The sequence below is a fragment of the Scyliorhinus torazame genome, chromosome 4 (assembly GCF_047496885.1).
Source record: "Scyliorhinus torazame isolate Kashiwa2021f chromosome 4, sScyTor2.1, whole genome shotgun sequence".
Lineage (NCBI taxonomy): Eukaryota > Metazoa > Chordata > Chondrichthyes > Carcharhiniformes > Scyliorhinidae > Scyliorhinus > Scyliorhinus torazame.
In genome coordinates, this window is record NC_092710.1 from 356,275,526 (window position 1) to 356,294,738 (window position 19,213).

General features: G+C 50.2%; 1 protein-coding gene across 1 annotated transcript in view; it reads left to right on the top strand.

Moving 5' to 3' along the window:
- rnf8 (ring finger protein 8, E3 ubiquitin protein ligase) overlaps positions 1 to 19,213 on the top strand; it is a 149,896-nt gene that overhangs the window by 130,012 nt on the left and 671 nt on the right. The window contains exon 8 of the mRNA XM_072500599.1: positions 1,077 to 1,281. Within this exon, the coding sequence (XP_072356700.1) occupies positions 1,077 to 1,281 (205 nt within the window). The remainder of the gene's footprint in view (positions 1 to 1,076; positions 1,282 to 19,213) is intronic.

Genomic DNA, 19,213 nt, shown 5'->3' on the forward strand with positions numbered 1-19,213 from the left:
CTGGCACTGTGAGACAGCAGTGTTAACCCGGGTCCCTGGCACTGTGAGACAGCAGTGTTAACCCGTGTCCCTGGCTCTGTGAGGCAGCAGTGTTAACCCGGGTCCCTGGCACTGTGAGACAGCAGTGTTAACCCAGGTCCCTGGCACTGTGAGACAGCAGTGTTAACCCAGGTCACTGGCACTGTGAGACAGCAGTGTTAACCCGGGTCCCTGGCTCTGTGAGACAGCAGTGTTAACCCGGGTCACTGGCACTGTGTGACAGCAGTGTTAACCCGGGTCACTGGCACTGTGAGACAGCAGTGTTAACCCGGCTCCCTGGCTCTGTGAGACAGCAGTGTTAACCCGGGTCCCTGGACTGTGAGACAGCAGTGTTAACCCGGTCCCTGGCTCTGTGAGACAGCATGTGTTAACCCGGCTCCCTGGCACTGTGAGACAGCAGTGTTAACCCGTGTCCCTGGCACTGTGAGACAGCAGTGTTAACCCGGGTCCCGGGCACTGTGAGAGAGCAGTGTTAACCCGGGTCCCTGACACTGTGAGGCAGCAGTGTTAACCCGGGTCCCTGGCATTGTGAGACAGCAGTGTTAACCCGTGTCCCTGGCACTGTGAGACAGCAGTGTTAACCCGTGTCCCTGGCACTGTGAGACAGCAGTGTTAACCCGGGTCCCTGACACTGTGAGCAGCAGTGTTAACCCGGGTCCCTGGTACTGTGAGACAGCAGTGTTAACCCGTGTCCCTGGCACTGTGAGACAGCAGTGTTAACCCGGGTCCCTGACACTGTGAGCAGCAGTGTTAACCCGGGTCCCTGGTACTGTGAGACAGCAGTGTTAACCCGGGTCCCTGGCACTGTGAGACAGCAGTGTTAACCCGGGTCCCTGACACTGTGAGCAGCAGTGTTAACCCGGGTCCCGGGCACTGTGAGACAGCAGTGTTAACCCGGGTCCCGGGCACTGTGAGACAGCAGTGTTAACCCGGGTCCCGGGCACTGTGAGACAGCAGTGTTAACCCGGGTCCCTGGCTCTGTGAGATGGCAGTGCTAACCACTGTGACATGATGAATCTTTCTCTATTGTCTCTCAGGCAGTCACTTTGAACTGTTCTCACAGTTTTTGCTGTCATTGTATTCTGGAGTGGAGGAAGAGGAAAGAGGAATGTCCGATATGTCGGCAGCCGATCTGTTCACAGTCACGCTCGATAGTTCTGGATAACTGCATTGAGCGAATGCTGGAAAGCCTGAGTGATTCAGTGAGAGAGCACAGACTACAACTGATCAATCAGAGGAAAGGTGAGCACTTTCTTCATCGCAGAACTGTCACCGTGTGAATTCTCCCTGACACCGTGTGAATTCTCCCTGACACCGTGTGAATTCTCCCTGACACCGTGTGAATTCTCCCTGACACCGTGTGAATTCTCCCTGACACAGTGTGAATTCTCCCTGACCGTGTGAATTCTCCCTGACACCATGTGAATTTTCCCTGACACCGTGTGAATTCTCCCTGACACAGTGTGAATTCTCCCTGACACAGTGTGAATTCTCCCTGACCGTGTGAATTCTCTCTGACACAGTGTGAATTCTCCCTGACACAGTGTGAATTCTCCCTGAGAGTGTGAATTCTCTCCGACACCGTGTGAATTCTCCCTGACCGTGTGAATTCTCCCATACCATGTGAATTCTCCCTGACCGTGTGAATTCTCTCTGACACAGTGTGAATTCTCTCTGACACAGTGTGAATTCTCTCTGACACAGTGTGAATTCTCTCTGACACAGTGTGAATTCTCCCTGACACAGTGTGAATTCTCCCTGAGAGTGTGAATTCTCCCTGACCGTGTGAATTCTCCCTGACCGTGTGAATACTCCCTGACCGTGTGAATTCTTTCTGACCGTGTGAATTCTCCCTGACAGTGTGAATTCTTCCTGACAGTGTGAATTCTTCCTGACAGTGTGAATTCTCCCTGACTCAGTGTGAATTCTCCCTGACACAGTGTGAATTCTCCCTGACACAGTGTGAATTCTGTCTGACACAGTGTGAATTCTGTCTGACACAGTGTGAATTCTGTCTGACACAGTGTGAATTCTCTCTGACACAGTATGAATTCTTCCTGACCACAGTGTGAATTGTCCCTGACAATGTGAATTCTCCCTGACAGTGTGAATTCTCTCGGAAACAGTGTGAATTCTCCCTGACAGTGTGAATTCTCCCTGACAGTGTGAATTCTCCCTGACAGTGTGAATTCTCCCTGACCGTGTGAATTCTCTCTGACACGGTGTGAATTCTTCCTGATACAGTGTGAATTCTCCCTGACAGTGTGAATTCTCCCTGACAGTGTGAATCCTCTCTGACACAGTGTGAATTCTCCCTGACACAGTGTGAATTCTCCCTGAGAGTGTGAATTCTCTCTGACACAGTGTGAATTCTCCCTGAGAGTGTGAATTCTCTCTGACACAGTGTGAATTCTCTCTGACACAGTGTGAATTCTCCCTGACACAGTGTGAATTCTCCCTGACACAGTGTGAATTCTCCCTGAGAGTGTGAATTCTCCCTGAGAGTGTGAATTCTCCCTGACACCGTGTGAATTCTCCCTGACCCGTGTGAATTCTCTCTGACACCGTGTGAATTCTCCCTGACCGTGTGAATTCTCCCTGACCGTGTGAATTCTTCCTGATACAGTGTGAATTCTCCCTGACAGTGTGAATTCTCCCTGACAGTGTGAATCCTCTCTGACACAGTGTGAATTCTCCCTGACACAGTGTTAATTCTCCCTGACCATGTGAATTCTCTCTGACACAGTGTGAATTCTCCCTGAGAGTGTGAATTCTCTCTGACACAGTGTGAATTCTCCCTGACCGTGTGAATTCTCCCTGACCGTGTGAATTCTCCCTGACCGTGTGAATTCTCCCTGACCGTGTGAATTCTCTCTGACACAGTGTGAATTCTCCCTGACCGTGTGAATTCTCTCTGACACAGTGTGAATTCTCCCTGACTGTGAATTCTCCCTGACTGTGAGTTCTCCCTGACCGTGTGAATTCTCCCTGACCGTGTGAATTCTCCCTGACCGTGTGAATTCTCCCTGACCGTGTGAGTTCTCTCTGACACAGTGGGCACGATTCTCCACTCCGACGCCGGTTGGGAGAATCGCCTGGGCCGCCAAAATTTCCGGGGATGCCGGTCCGACGCCCTCCCGCGATTCTCCCAAGCGGCGGTATTGGCCGGGTCGAGTTTCGCAGGCCGGAGAATCGCCGGAGACACCCAAAATGGTGATTCTCCGGCACCCCCGATATTCTGAGGCCCGGATGGGCCGAGCGGCCAGGCCAAAACGGCTGGTTCCCACCCGGCGCCGTCCACACCTGGTCGCTACAGTCGTGGGCGGTGCGTGAACGCTGGGGGGCGGCCTGTGGGGGGGGGCGAGGGGGGATCCTGCACCGGGCTTCACCTGGAATGTGGGGTGGCCCGCGATCGGTGCCCACCGAGCGTCGGGCCGTCCTCTCTGAAGGAGGACCTCCTTCCTTCCGCAGCCCCGCAAGATCCGTCCCCCATCTTCTTGCGGGGTGGATTCAGAGAGGACGGCAACCCGCACATGCGAGGATGACGTCCGTTATGCGGCGCCGCTTTTACGCGGGCGACAAGGCCTGGCACGTGTAGATGACGCGGCCCCGTTCCTGGCCCATTGTCAGGGCCTGAATCAGTCATGACCGGGGCCGTTGCGAGCCGTCGTGAACCTCGACGGCGTTCACGACGGCGCGGCCACTTCGGCGTGGGAGTGGAGAATCCCGCCCAGTGTGAATTCTCCCTGACCGTGTGAATTCTCCCTGACTCAGTGTGAATTCTGTCTGACACAGTGTGAATTCTTCCTGACCACAGTGTGAATTCTTCCTGACAGTGTGAATTCCCTCTGACACGGTGTGAATTCTCCCTCACAGTGTGAATTCTCCCTCACAGTGTGAATTCTCCCTGACAGTGTGAATTCTCTCTCTGGCACAGTGTGAATTCTCTCTGACACAGTGTGAATTCTCTCTGACACAGTGACAATTCTCTCTGACACAGTGTCAATTCTCTCTGACACAGTGTGAATTCTCCCTGACACAGTGTGAATTCTCCCTGACACAATGTGAATTCTCCCTGACACAGTGTGAATTATCTCCCTGACAGTGTGAATTCTCCCTGGCACAGTGTGAATTCTCCCTGGCACAGTGTGAATTCTCCCTGGCACAGTGTGAATTCTCCCTGGCACAGTGTGAATTCTCCCTGACACCGTGTGAATTCTCCCTGACACCATGTGAATTCTCCCTGACACAGTGTGAATTCTCCCTGACACAGTTTGAATTCTCCCTGACACAGTGTGAATTCTCCCTGACACAGTGTGAATTCTCCCTGACACCGTGTGAATTCTCCCTGACACCATGTGAATTCTCCCTGACACAGTGTGAATTCTCCCTGACACAGTTTGAATTCTCCCTGACACAGTGTGAATTCTCCCTGACACAGTGTGAATTCTCCCTGACACAGTGTGAATTCTCCCTGACACAGTGTGAATTCTCCCTGACACAGTGTGAATTCTCCCTGACACAGTGTGAATTCTCCCTGACACTGAGAATTCTCCCTGACAGTGTGAATTCTCTCTGACACAGTGTGAATTCTCTCTCTGACACAGTGTGAATTCTCCCTGACGCAGTGTGAATTCTCCCTGACACAGTGTGAATTCTCACTGACGCAGTGTGAATTCTCCCTGACACAGTGTGAATTCTCCCTGACACAGTTTGAATTCTCCCTGACACAGTGTGAATTCTCCCTGACACAGTGTGAATTCTCCCTGACACCGTGTGAATTCTCCCTGACACCATGTGAATTCTCCCTGACACAGTGTGAATTCTCCCTGACACAGTTTGAATTCTCCCTGACACAGTGTGAATTCTCCCTGACACAGTGTGAATTCTCCCTGACACAGTGTGAATTCTCCCTGACACAGTGTGAATTCTCCCTGACACAGTGTGAATTCTCCCTGACACAGTGTGAATTCTCCCTGACACTGAGAATTCTCCCTGACAGTGTGAATTCTCTCTGACACAGTGTGAATTCTCTCTCTGACACAGTGTGAATTCTCCCTGACGCAGTGTGAATTCTCCCTGACACAGTGTGAATTCTCACTGACGCAGTGTGAATTCACCCTGAAGCAGTGTGAATTCACCCTGAAGCAGTGTGAATTCTCCCTGACGCAGTGTGAATTCTCCCTGACACAGTGCGAAGTCTCCCTGACACTGTGAATTCTCTCTGACACGGTGTGAATTCTCTCTGACACGGTGCAAATTCTCCCTGACAAAGTGAGAATTCTCCCTGACACAGTGTGAATTCTCCCTGACACAGTGTGAATTCTCCCTGACACAGTGTGAATTCTCCCTGACACAGTGTGAATTCTCCCTGTCACAGTGTGAATTCTCCCTGACACTGAGAATTCTCCCTGACAATGTGAATTCTCTCTGACACAGTGTGAATTCTCCCTGACACAGTGTGAATTCTCCCTGACACAGTGTGAATTTTCTCTCTGACAAAGTGTGAATTCTCCCTGACACAGTTTGAATTCTCCCTACAGTGTGAATACTCTCTGACACAGTGTGCATTCTCCCTGACACAGTGTGCATTCTCCCTGACACAGTGTGCATTCTCCCTGACACAGTGTGCATTCTCCCTGACACAGTGTGCATTCTCCCTGACACAGTGTGCATTCTCCCTGACACAGTGTGCTTTCTCCCTGACAGTGTTGAATTCTCTCTCTGGCGCAGTGTGAATTTTCTCTGACACTGTGTGTTCTCTCTCTCTGGCACTGTGAATTCTCTCTCCCTGACACAGTGTGTATTCTCCCTGACACAGTGTGAATTCTCTCTGACACAGTATGAATTCTCCCTGACGCAGTGTGAATTCTCCCTGACGCAGTGTGAATTCTCCCTGACGCAGTGTGAATTCTCCCTGACGCAGTGTGAATTCTCCCTGACGCAGTGTGAATTCTCCCTGACGCAGTGTGAATTCTCCCTGACGCAGTGTGAATTCTCCCTGACACTGTGAATTCTCTCTGACAGTGTGAATTATCTCTCTGACACGGTGTGAATTCTCTCTGACACGGTGCAAATTCTCCCTGACAAAGTGAGAATTCTCCCTGACACAGTGTGAATTCTCCCTGACACAGTGTGAATTCTCCCTGACACAGTGTGAATTCTCCCTGACACAGTGTGAATTCTCCCTGTCACAGTGTGAATTCTCCCTGACACTGAGAATTCTCCCTGACAATGTGAATTCTCTCTGACACAGTGTGAATTCTCCCTGACACAGTGTGAATTCTCCCTGACACAGTGTGAATTTTCTCTCTGACAAAGTGTGAATTCTCCCTGACACAGTTTGAATTCTCCCTACAGTGTGCATTCTCCCTGACACAGTGTGCATTCTCCCTGACACAGTGTGCATTCTCCCTGACACAGTGTGCATTCTCCCTGACACAGTGTGCTTTCTCCCTGACAGTGTTGAATTCTCTCTCTGGCGCAGTGTGAATTTTCTCTGACACTGTGTGTTCTCTCTCTCTGGCACTGTGAATTCTCTCTCCCTGACACAGTGTGTATTCTCCCTGACACAGTGTGAATTCTCTCTGACACAGTATGAATTCTCCCTGACGCAGTGTGAATTCTCCCTGACGCAGTGTGAATTCTCCCTGACGCAGTGTGAATTCTCCCTGACGCAGTGTGAATTCTCCCTGACGCAGTGTGAATTCTCCCTGACGCAGTGTGAATTCTCCCTGACGCAGTGTGAATTCTCCCTGACACTGTGAATTCTCTCTGACAGTGTGAATTATCTCTCTGACACAGTGTGAATTCTGTCTCTCTGACAGTGTGAATTCTCTCTCTCTCTGACAGTGTGTTCTCTCTCTCTGACACAGTGTGCATTCTCTCTGACACAGTGTGCATTCTCTCTGACACAGTGTGAATTCTCTCTGACACAGTGTGAATTCTCTCTGACAGTGTGAATTCTCCCTGACACAGTGTGAATTCTCCCTGAGAGTGTGAATTCTCCCTGAGAGTGTGAATTCTCCCTGACACCGTGTGAATTCTCCCTGACCCGTGTGAATTCTCTCTGACACCGTGTGAATTCTCCCTGACCGTGTGAATTCTCCCTGACCGTGTGAATTCTTCCTGATACAGTGTGAATTCTCCCTGACAGTGTGAATTCTCCCTGACAGTGTGAATCCTCTCTGACACAGTGTGAATTCTCCCTGACACAGTGTTAATTCTCCCTGACCATGTGAATTCTCTCTGACACAGTGTGAATTCTCCCTGAGAGTGTGAATTCTCTCTGACACAGTGTGAATTCTCCCTGACCGTGTGAATTCTCCCTGACCGTGTGAATTCTCCCTGACCGTGTGAATTCTCCCTGACCGTGTGAATTCTCTCTGACACAGTGTGAATTCTCCCTGACCGTGTGAATTCTCTCTGACACAGTGTGAATTCTCCCTGACTGTGAATTCTCCCTGACTGTGAGTTCTCCCTGACCGTGTGAATTCTCCCTGACCGTGTGAATTCTCCCTGACCGTGTGAATTCTCCCTGACCGTGTGAGTTCTCTCTGACACAGTGGGCACGATTCTCCACTCCGACGCCGGTTGGGAGAATCGCCTGGGCCGCCAAAATTTCCGGGGATGCCGGTCCGACGCCCTCCCGCGATTCTCCCAAGCGGCGGTATTGGCCGGGTCGAGTTTCGCAGGCCGGAGAATCGCCGGAGACACCCAAAATGGTGATTCTCCGGCACCCCCGATATTCTGAGGCCCGGATGGGCCGAGCGGCCAGGCCAAAACGGCTGGTTCCCACCCGGCGCCGTCCACACCTGGTCGCTACAGTCGTGGGCGGTGCGTGAACGCTGGGGGGCGGCCTGTGGGGGGGGGGCGAGGGGGGATCCTGCACCGGGCTTCACCTGGAATGTGGGGTGGCCCGCGATCGGTGCCCACCGAGCGTCGGGCCGTCCTCTCTGAAGGAGGACCTCCTTCCTTCCGCAGCCCCGCAAGATCCGTCCCCCATCTTCTTGCGGGGTGGATTCAGAGAGGACGGCAACCCGCACATGCGAGGATGACGTCCGTTATGCGGCGCCGCTTTTACGCGGGCGACAAGGCCTGGCACGTGTAGATGACGCGGCCCCGTTCCTGGCCCATTGTCAGGGCCTGAATCAGTCATGACCGGGGCCGTTGCGAGCCGTCGTGAACCTCGACGGCGTTCACGACGGCGCGGCCACTTCGGCGTGGGAGTGGAGAATCCCGCCCAGTGTGAATTCTCCCTGACCGTGTGAATTCTCCCTGACTCAGTGTGAATTCTGTCTGACACAGTGTGAATTCTTCCTGACCACAGTGTGAATTCTTCCTGACAGTGTGAATTCCCTCTGACACGGTGTGAATTCTCCCTCACAGTGTGAATTCTCCCTCACAGTGTGAATTCTCCCTGACAGTGTGAATTCTCTCTCTGGCACAGTGTGAATTCTCTCTGACACAGTGTGAATTCTCTCTGACACAGTGACAATTCTCTCTGACACAGTGTCAATTCTCTCTGACACAGTGTGAATTCTCCCTGACACAGTGTGAATTCTCCCTGACACAATGTGAATTCTCCCTGACACAGTGTGAATTATCTCCCTGACAGTGTGAATTCTCCCTGGCACAGTGTGAATTCTCCCTGGCACAGTGTGAATTCTCCCTGGCACAGTGTGAATTCTCCCTGGCACAGTGTGAATTCTCCCTGACACCGTGTGAATTCTCCCTGACACCATGTGAATTCTCCCTGACACAGTGTGAATTCTCCCTGACACAGTTTGAATTCTCCCTGACACAGTGTGAATTCTCCCTGACACAGTGTGAATTCTCCCTGACACCGTGTGAATTCTCCCTGACACCATGTGAATTCTCCCTGACACAGTGTGAATTCTCCCTGACACAGTTTGAATTCTCCCTGACACAGTGTGAATTCTCCCTGACACAGTGTGAATTCTCCCTGACACAGTGTGAATTCTCCCTGACACAGTGTGAATTCTCCCTGACACAGTGTGAATTCTCCCTGACACAGTGTGAATTCTCCCTGACACTGAGAATTCTCCCTGACAGTGTGAATTCTCTCTGACACAGTGTGAATTCTCTCTCTGACACAGTGTGAATTCTCCCTGACGCAGTGTGAATTCTCCCTGACACAGTGTGAATTCTCACTGACGCAGTGTGAATTCTCCCTGACACAGTGTGAATTCTCCCTGACACAGTTTGAATTCTCCCTGACACAGTGTGAATTCTCCCTGACACAGTGTGAATTCTCCCTGACACCGTGTGAATTCTCCCTGACACCATGTGAATTCTCCCTGACACAGTGTGAATTCTCCCTGACACAGTTTGAATTCTCCCTGACACAGTGTGAATTCTCCCTGACACAGTGTGAATTCTCCCTGACACAGTGTGAATTCTCCCTGACACAGTGTGAATTCTCCCTGACACAGTGTGAATTCTCCCTGACACAGTGTGAATTCTCCCTGACACTGAGAATTCTCCCTGACAGTGTGAATTCTCTCTGACACAGTGTGAATTCTCTCTCTGACACAGTGTGAATTCTCCCTGACGCAGTGTGAATTCTCCCTGACACAGTGTGAATTCTCACTGACGCAGTGTGAATTCACCCTGAAGCAGTGTGAATTCACCCTGAAGCAGTGTGAATTCTCCCTGACGCAGTGTGAATTCTCCCTGACACAGTGCGAAGTCTCCCTGACACTGTGAATTCTCTCTGACACGGTGTGAATTCTCTCTGACACGGTGCAAATTCTCCCTGACAAAGTGAGAATTCTCCCTGACACAGTGTGAATTCTCCCTGACACAGTGTGAATTCTCCCTGACACAGTGTGAATTCTCCCTGACACAGTGTGAATTCTCCCTGTCACAGTGTGAATTCTCCCTGACACTGAGAATTCTCCCTGACAATGTGAATTCTCTCTGACACAGTGTGAATTCTCCCTGACACAGTGTGAATTCTCCCTGACACAGTGTGAATTTTCTCTCTGACAAAGTGTGAATTCTCCCTGACACAGTTTGAATTCTCCCTACAGTGTGAATACTCTCTGACACAGTGTGCATTCTCCCTGACACAGTGTGCATTCTCCCTGACACAGTGTGCATTCTCCCTGACACAGTGTGCATTCTCCCTGACACAGTGTGCATTCTCCCTGACACAGTGTGCATTCTCCCTGACACAGTGTGCTTTCTCCCTGACAGTGTTGAATTCTCTCTCTGGCGCAGTGTGAATTTTCTCTGACACTGTGTGTTCTCTCTCTCTGGCACTGTGAATTCTCTCTCCCTGACACAGTGTGTATTCTCCCTGACACAGTGTGAATTCTCTCTGACACAGTATGAATTCTCCCTGACGCAGTGTGAATTCTCCCTGACGCAGTGTGAATTCTCCCTGACGCAGTGTGAATTCTCCCTGACGCAGTGTGAATTCTCCCTGACGCAGTGTGAATTCTCCCTGACGCAGTGTGAATTCTCCCTGACGCAGTGTGAATTCTCCCTGACACTGTGAATTCTCTCTGACAGTGTGAATTATCTCTCTGACACGGTGTGAATTCTCTCTGACACGGTGCAAATTCTCCCTGACAAAGTGAGAATTCTCCCTGACACAGTGTGAATTCTCCCTGACACAGTGTGAATTCTCCCTGACACAGTGTGAATTCTCCCTGACACAGTGTGAATTCTCCCTGTCACAGTGTGAATTCTCCCTGACACTGAGAATTCTCCCTGACAATGTGAATTCTCTCTGACACAGTGTGAATTCTCCCTGACACAGTGTGAATTCTCCCTGACACAGTGTGAATTTTCTCTCTGACAAAGTGTGAATTCTCCCTGACACAGTTTGAATTCTCCCTACAGTGTGCATTCTCCCTGACACAGTGTGCATTCTCCCTGACACAGTGTGCATTCTCCCTGACACAGTGTGCATTCTCCCTGACACAGTGTGCTTTCTCCCTGACAGTGTTGAATTCTCTCTCTGGCGCAGTGTGAATTTTCTCTGACACTGTGTGTTCTCTCTCTCTGGCACTGTGAATTCTCTCTCCCTGACACAGTGTGTATTCTCCCTGACACAGTGTGAATTCTCTCTGACACAGTATGAATTCTCCCTGACGCAGTGTGAATTCTCCCTGACGCAGTGTGAATTCTCCCTGACGCAGTGTGAATTCTCCCTGACGCAGTGTGAATTCTCCCTGACGCAGTGTGAATTCTCCCTGACGCAGTGTGAATTCTCCCTGACGCAGTGTGAATTCTCCCTGACACTGTGAATTCTCTCTGACAGTGTGAATTATCTCTCTGACACAGTGTGAATTCTGTCTCTCTGACAGTGTGAATTCTCTCTCTCTCTGACAGTGTGTTCTCTCTCTCTGACACAGTGTGCATTCTCTCTGACACAGTGTGCATTCTCTCTGACACAGTGTGAATTCTCTCTGACACAGTGTGAATTCTCTCTGACAGTGTGAATTATCTCTCTGACACAGTGTGACTTCTGTCTCTCTGACAGTGTGAATTCTCTCTCTCTCTGACAGTGTGTTCTCTCTCTCTGACACTGTGAATTCTCTCTCCCTGACACAGTGTGTATTCTCCCTGACACAGTGTGAATTCTCTCTGACACAGTATGAATTCTCCCTGACACAGTGTGAATTCTCCCTGACGCAATGTGAATTCTCCCTGACGCAGTGTGAATTCTCCCTGACGCAGTGTGAATTCTCCCTGACGCAGTGTGAATTCTCCCTGACGCAGTGTGAATTCTCCCTGACACTGTGAATTCTCTCTGACAGTGTGAATTATCTCTCTGACACAGTGTGAATTCTGTCTCTCTGACAGTGTGAATTCTCTCTCTCTCTGACAGTGTGTTCTCTCTCTCTGACACAGTGTGAATTCTCTCTGACACAGTGTGAATTCTCTCTGACACAGTGTGAATTCTCTCTGACAGTGTGAATTCTCTCTGACACTGTGAATTCTGTCTGACACAGTGTGAATTCTCTCTGACTCAGTGTGAATTCCCTCTCTCTGACAAAGTGTGAATTCTCTCTGACACAGTGTCAATTCTCTCTCTCTGACACAGTGTGAATTCTCTCTCTGTGATGCAGTCTGAATTCTCTCTGACACAGTGTGAATTATCTCTCTCTGACACTGTGAATTCTGTCTCTCTGACACAGTGTCAATTCTCTCTCTCTGACACAGTGTGAATTCTCTCTCTGTGATGCAGTCTGAATTCTCTCTGACACAGTGTGAATTATCTCTCTCTGACACTGTGAATTCTGTCTCTCTGACACAGTGTGAATTCTCTCTCTCTGACACTGTCTATTCTCTCTCTGACACAGTGTGAATTCTCCCTGACACAGTGTGAATTCTCCCTGACACAATGTGAATTCTCCCTGACACAGTGTGAATTATCTCCCTGACAGTGTGAATTCTCCCTGGCACAGTCCAGTTCTCGCAGTCTTTCCCCACACACCCCTCATCGTTGCCGTGTCTGTCCAGGACACTGGTTCTGACAAATTCACTTCCTCAGGGGAGGAAAAGTCGTTTTCCTTTTTTTGGTACGTGACCCAGAGCCTCGCTGGGACCAGCAGACTTTAACGTGTCCCGTACTTGTACAGGGCCGATATCGCCTGGTTAAACCCGGCCCTGCATTTTGCTCGCTCTGCCCCAATGTCCTGATAAATTCTGATTTTATTCCCAGGTGCTTGCTTTTGTCTGCCGTGCCCTCTGCGGGATCCTCTCACTGTCCTGATATTGGTGGAGCTTTGCGATAATCGCCCTCGGCTGCTCCCCGGCTTGGGCTCCGGTCTAAGTGACTTGTGCGCTCTGTCGAGCACTGGGGGGTTGGGGAAGCTGCCTCTCTCGACGAAGTTGCCCAGTAGTTGGGCGATGTAGTCCGTCGGGTCTTTGCCCTCAGTACCTTCTGACAGGCCCACGATCCTGATATTTTGTCGTCGGAACCTGTTCTCCTCGACTTTTCCCCTTAAGGTTTGTGAAGGGGAGGGCAAGAGTTATAGCTGGGGGAAGGGCAATTATGATGCCATTAGACGTGACTTGGGGGGGATAAGGTGGAGAAGTAGGCTGCAAGTGTTGGGCACACTGGATAAGTGGAGCTTGTTCAAGGATCAGCTACTGCGTGTTCTTGATAAGTATGTACCGGTCAGACAGGGAGGAAGGCGTCGAGCGAGGGAACCGTGGTTTACCAAGGAAGTGGAATCTCTTGTTAAGAGGAAGAAGGAGGCCTATGTGAAGATGAAGTGTGAAGTTTCGGTTGGGGCGATGGATAGTTACAAGGTAGCGAGGAAGGATCTAAAGAGAGAGCTAAGACGAGCAAGGAGGGGACATGAGAAGTATTTGGCAGGAAGGATCAAGGAAAACCCAAAAGCTTTCTATAGGTATGTCAGGAATAAGCGAATGACTAGGGAAAGAGTAGGACCAGTCAAGGACAGGGATAGGAAATTGTGTGTGGAGTCTGAAGAGATAGGCGAGATACTAAATGAATATTTTTCGTCAGTATTCACTCAGGAAAAAGATAATGTTGTGGAGGAGAATGCTGAGCCCCAGGCTAATAGAATAGATGGCATTGAGGTACGTAGGGAAGAGGTGTTGGCAATTCTGGACAGGCTGAAAATAGATAAGTCCCCGGGACCTGATGGGATTTATCCTAGGATTCTCTGGGAGGCCAGGGAAGAGATTGCTGGACCTTTGGCTTTGATTTTTATGTCATCATTGGCTACAGGAATAGTGCCAGAGGACTGGAGGACAGCAAATGTGGTCCCTTTGTTCAAAAAGGGGAGCAGAGACAACCCCGGCAACTATAGACCGGTGAGCCTCACGTCTGTAGTGGGTAAAGTCTTGGAGGGGATTATAAGAGACAAGATTTATAATCATCTAGGTAGGAATAATATGATCAGGGATAGTCAGCATGGCTTTGTGAAGGGTAGGTCATGCCTCACAAACCTTATTGAGTTCTTTGAGAAGGTGACTGAACAGGTAGACGAGGGTAGAGCAGTTGATGTGGTGTATATGGATTTCAGCAAAGCGTTTGATAAGGTTCCCCACGGTAGGCTATTGCAAAAAATACGGAGGCTGGGGATTGAGGGTGATTTAGAGATGTGGATCAGAAATTGGCTAGCTGAAAGAAGACAGAGGGTGGTGGTTGATGGGATATGTTCAGAATGGAGTACAGTCACAAGTGGAGTACCACAAGGATCTGTTCTGGGGTCGTTGCTGTTTGTCATTTTTATCAATGACCTAGAGGAAGGCGCAGAAGGGTGGGTGAGTAAATTTGCAGACGATACTAAAGTCGGTGGTGTTGTCGATAGTGTGGAAGGATGTAGCAGGTTACAGAGGGATATAGATAAGCTGCAGAGCTGGGCTGAGAGGTGGCAAATGGAGTTTAATGTAGAGAAGTGTGAGGTGATTCACTTTGGAAGGAATAACAGGAATGCGGAATATTTGGCTAATGGTAAAGTTCTTGAAAGTGTGGATGAGCAGAGGGATCTAGGTGTCCATGTACATAGATCCCTGAAAGTTGCCACCCAGGTTGATAGGGTTGTGAAGAAGGCCTATGGAGTGTTGGCCTTTATTGGTAGGGGGATTGAGTTCCGGAGTCGAGAGGTCATGTTGCAGCTGTACAGAACTCTGGTACGGCCGCATTTGGAGTATTGCGTACAAAGAACAAACAAAGAACAAAGAAATGTACAGCACAGGAACAGGCCCTTCGGCCCTCCAAGCCCGTGCCGACCATACTGCCCGACTAAACTACAATCTTCTACACTTCCTGGGTCCGTATCCTTCTATTCCCATCCTATTCATATATTTGTCAAGATGCCCCTTAAATGTCCCTATCGTCCCTGCCTCCACTACCTCCTCCGGTAGTGAGTTCCAGGCACCCACTACCCTCTGCGTAAAAAACTTGCCTCGTACATCTACTCTAAACTTTGCCCCTCTCACCTTAAACCTATGCCCCCTAGTAATTGACCCCTCTACCCTGGGGAAAAGCCTCTGACTATCCACTCTGTCTATGCCCCTCATAATTTTGTATACCTCTATCAGGTCGCCCCTCAACCTCCTTCGTTCCAGTGAGAACAAACCGAGTTTATTCAATCGCTCCTCATAGCTTATGCCCTCCATACCAGGCAACATTCTGGTAAATCTCTTCTGCACCCTCTCTAAAGCCTCCACATCCTTCTGGTAGTGTGGCGACCAGAATTGAACACTATACTCCAAGTGTGGCCTAACTAAGGTTCTATACAGCTGCAACATGACTTGCCAATTCTTATACTCAATGCCCCGGCCAATGAAGGCAAGCATGCCGTATGCCTTCTTGACTACCTTCTCCACCTGTGTAGCCCCTTTCAGTGATCTGTGGACCTGTACTCCTAGATCTCTTTGACTTTCAATACTCCTGAGGGTTCTACCATTCACTGTATATTCCCTACCTGCATTAGCCCTTCCAAAATGCATTACCTCACATTTGTCCAGGTTAAACTCCATCTGCCATCTCTCCGCCCAAGTCTCCAGACAATCTAAATCCTGCTGTATCCTCAGACAGTCCTCATCGCTATCCGCAATTCCACCAACCTTTGTGTCGTCTGCAAACTTACTAATCAGACCAGTTACATTTTCCTCCAAATCATTTATATATACTACAAAGAGCAAAGGTCCCAGCACTGATCCCTGTGGAACACCACTGGTCACAGCCCTCCAATTAGAAAAGCATCCCTCCATTGCTACCCTCTGCCTTCTATGGCCTAGCCAGTTCTGTATCCACCTTGCCAGTTCACCCCTGATCCCGTGTGACTTCACCTTTTGTACTAGTCTACCATGAGGGACCTTGTCAAAGGCCTTACTGAAGTCCATATAGACAACATCTACTGCCCTACCTGCATCAATCATCTTAGTGACCTCCTCGAAAAACTCGATCAAGTTAGTGAGACACGACCTCCCCTTCACAAAACCGTGCTGCCTCTCACTAATACGTCCATTTGCTTCCAAATGGGAGTAGATCCTGTCTCGAAGAATTCTCTCCAGTAATTTCCCTACCACTGAAGTAAGGCTCACCGGCCTGTAGTTCCCGGGATTATCCCTGCCACCCTTCTTAAACAGAGGAACAACATTGGCTATTCTCCAGTCCTCCGGGACATCCCCTGAAGACAGCGAGGATCCAAAGATTTCTGTCAAGGCCTCAGCAATTTCCTCTCCAGCCTCCTTCAGTATTCTGGGGTAGATCCCATCCGGCCCTGGGGACTTATCTACCTTAATATTTTTTAAGACACCCAACACCTCGTCTTTTTGGATCACAATGTGACCCAGGCTATCTACACCCCCTTCTCCAGACTCAACATCTACCAATTCTACAGTTCTGGTCACCGCATTATAGGAAGGACGTGGAGGCTTTGGAGTGGGTGCAGAGGAGATTTACCAGGATGTTGCCTGGTATGGAGGGAAAATCTTATGAGGAAAGGCTGATGGACTTGAGGTTGTTTTCGTTGGAGAGAAGAAGGTTAAGAGGAGACTTAATAGAGGCATACAAAATGATCAGGGGGTTGGATAGGGTGGACAGTGAGAGCCTTCTCCCGCGGATGGATATGGCTGGCACGAGGGGACATAACTTTAAACTGAGGGGTAATAGATATAGGACAGAGGTCAGAGGTAGGTTCTTTACGCAAAGAGTAGTGAGGCCGTGGAATGCCCTACCTGCTACAGTAGTGAACTCGCCAACATTGAGGGCATTTAAAAGCTTATTGGATAAACATATGGATGATAATGGCATAGTGTAGGTTAGATGGCTTTTGTTTCGGTGCAACATCGTGGGCCGAAGGGCCTGTACTGCGCTGTATTGTTCTATGTTCTATGTTCTATGAAGGGAACTCGTGCCTCACTAACTTGATCGAGTTTTTTGAGGAAGTGACAAAGTTGATTGATATGGGGAGGGCGGTGGATGTTGTTTACGTGGACTTCAATAAAGCCTTTGACAAGGGGCCTCATAGCAGGCTGGTACACAAGGTGACGTCACACGGGATCAGGGGTGAGGCGGTAAGATGGATACAGAACTGGCTCGGTCACAGAAGACAGAGGGTAGCAGTAGGAGGGTGTTTTTCTGAATGGAAGGTTGTGACTAGTGGTGCTCCGCAGGGATCGGTGCTGGGGCCTCTGTTGTTTGTACATAAACGATTTGGAGGAAAATGTAGCTGGTCTGATTAGTAAGTTTGCGGATGACACCAAGGTTGGTGGAGCAGCCGATAGTGTTGAGGATTGTCAGAGAATACAGTAGGATTTAGATCAATTGGAGAGTTGGGCGGAGAGATGGCAAATGGAGTTTAATCCGGACAAACGTGAGTTAATGTATTTTGGTAGGTCTAACATAGAGGGGAAATATACCGTAAACGGTAAACTCTTCGGAATATAGAAAGACAGAGAGATCTGGGCATGCAGGCCCACAGATCTTTGAAGGTGGCAACACAAGTGGACAAGCAGACAAAATGCTGGGCCTTCATTGGACAGGGCTTCGAGCTGGCAAATCAGGCTGCAGTTGTACAGAACCTTGGTAAGGCCGCACTGGGAATATTGCGCACAATTCTGGTCGCCACACTACCCGAAGGATGTGGAGGCTTTGGAGAGGGTGCAGAGGAGGTTTACCAGGATGTTGCCTGGTATGGAGGGTGTTAGCTATGTGGAGAGGCTGAATAGACTCGGACTGTTTTCATTAGAAAGATGGAGGTTGAGGGGTGACCTGACAGAGGTCTACAAGATTATGAGGGGCATGGATACAGTGGATGGGCAGGCACTCTTTCCCAGGGTGGAGGGGTCAGTCACCAGGGGGCAGAGGTTTAAGGTCTGTGGGGCAAAGTTTGAGGAGATGTGCGAGGCAAGTTTTTACACAGAGGGTGGTGAGTGTCTGGAACGCGTTGCCAGGGGAGGTTGTGGAACAGATACATTAACAGCGTTCAAAAGGCATCTTGACAAACACATGGACAGGATGGGTACAGAGGGATACGGCACTAGGGAGCGCTGAGGGTTTGGGCCAAGGTTGGTACCATGACCGGTACAGGCTGGGAGGGCCGAAGGGCCTGTTCCTGTGCTGGATTGTTCTTTGTTCCTCTGGGCTGCCACCAACCTTTTCACCTCCAAGGTGACGATTCTGTCTGTCGAGGCCTTCTCCAGGTTGCGGATCGTCCTGTCCTGAGTAGCCACTGTCTTCCCCAGCCCATGGATTGCCTTCTGCACGGTGGCCACCTTGATTTCTATCCTGATCGCCTCCTTCATGGGGGTCAGCTCCTTGTCAGGAAGCTGATGCTCGGCTCGCTGGTTGTCCGGGGCCCCTTCGCCTCGTGGGTCTGTCGTCTCGTCCGCCTGCCCTTTGCACCGCTGCTGCCGTCACTCCGGCCCCTCGAGCTGCGGTTCGCCGACATCTTTTCTTGGTTCCTTTTGCTGTTGAGGGATTTGCTCTGAAACCTGGACAATATTCAACTCAAAGTGCCTTATTTTGTCCTGGTTCAGAGGAGATCACACCACCATCACTGGACGTCAACCCCACATTCCTGCCCCTCCCCCGTTCACCTTTCACCTCATCGTTAATCGAGAATCTATCCATCCCTGCCTTAAAATGTTCAAAGATTCCGATTGCACTGCCTTTTGAAATCCAAATCTTACTCATTGGAGTTTAAAAGAATGAGGTGTGATTGAAACTAGGGGGGCCTCGACAAGGTGAATGCTGGGAGAATTTCTCCCCTTGTCGGTGAATCTAGATCCGGGGGCACTGTTCCAGAGCGAGGCCTCTCCCGTTTCAGGCGGAGATGAGGAGGAACCTTCTCGCTGATGGTCATTTATCTCCGGAGCAGTGGACGTTGTGGGTCATTGAATGTTTTCAAGGTTGGGTTTAGACTGATTTCTGATTGGCAAAGGAGTGGAGATCAGAATCCGATCAGCCAATGGCTGAGCGGGGTTTGAGGGGTTGAATGGCTGAGCGTATTGGAGGGGCTGAATGGCTGAGTGCGTGGGAGGGGCTGAGTGCGTGGGAGGGGCTGAGTGCGTGGGAGGGGCTGAGTGCGTGGGAGGGGCTGAGTGCGTGGGAGGGGCTGAGTGCGTGGGAGGGGCTGAGTGCGTGGGGGGGGCTGAGTGCGTGGGGGGGGCTGAGTGCGTGGGGGGGGCTGAGTGCGTGGGGGGGGCT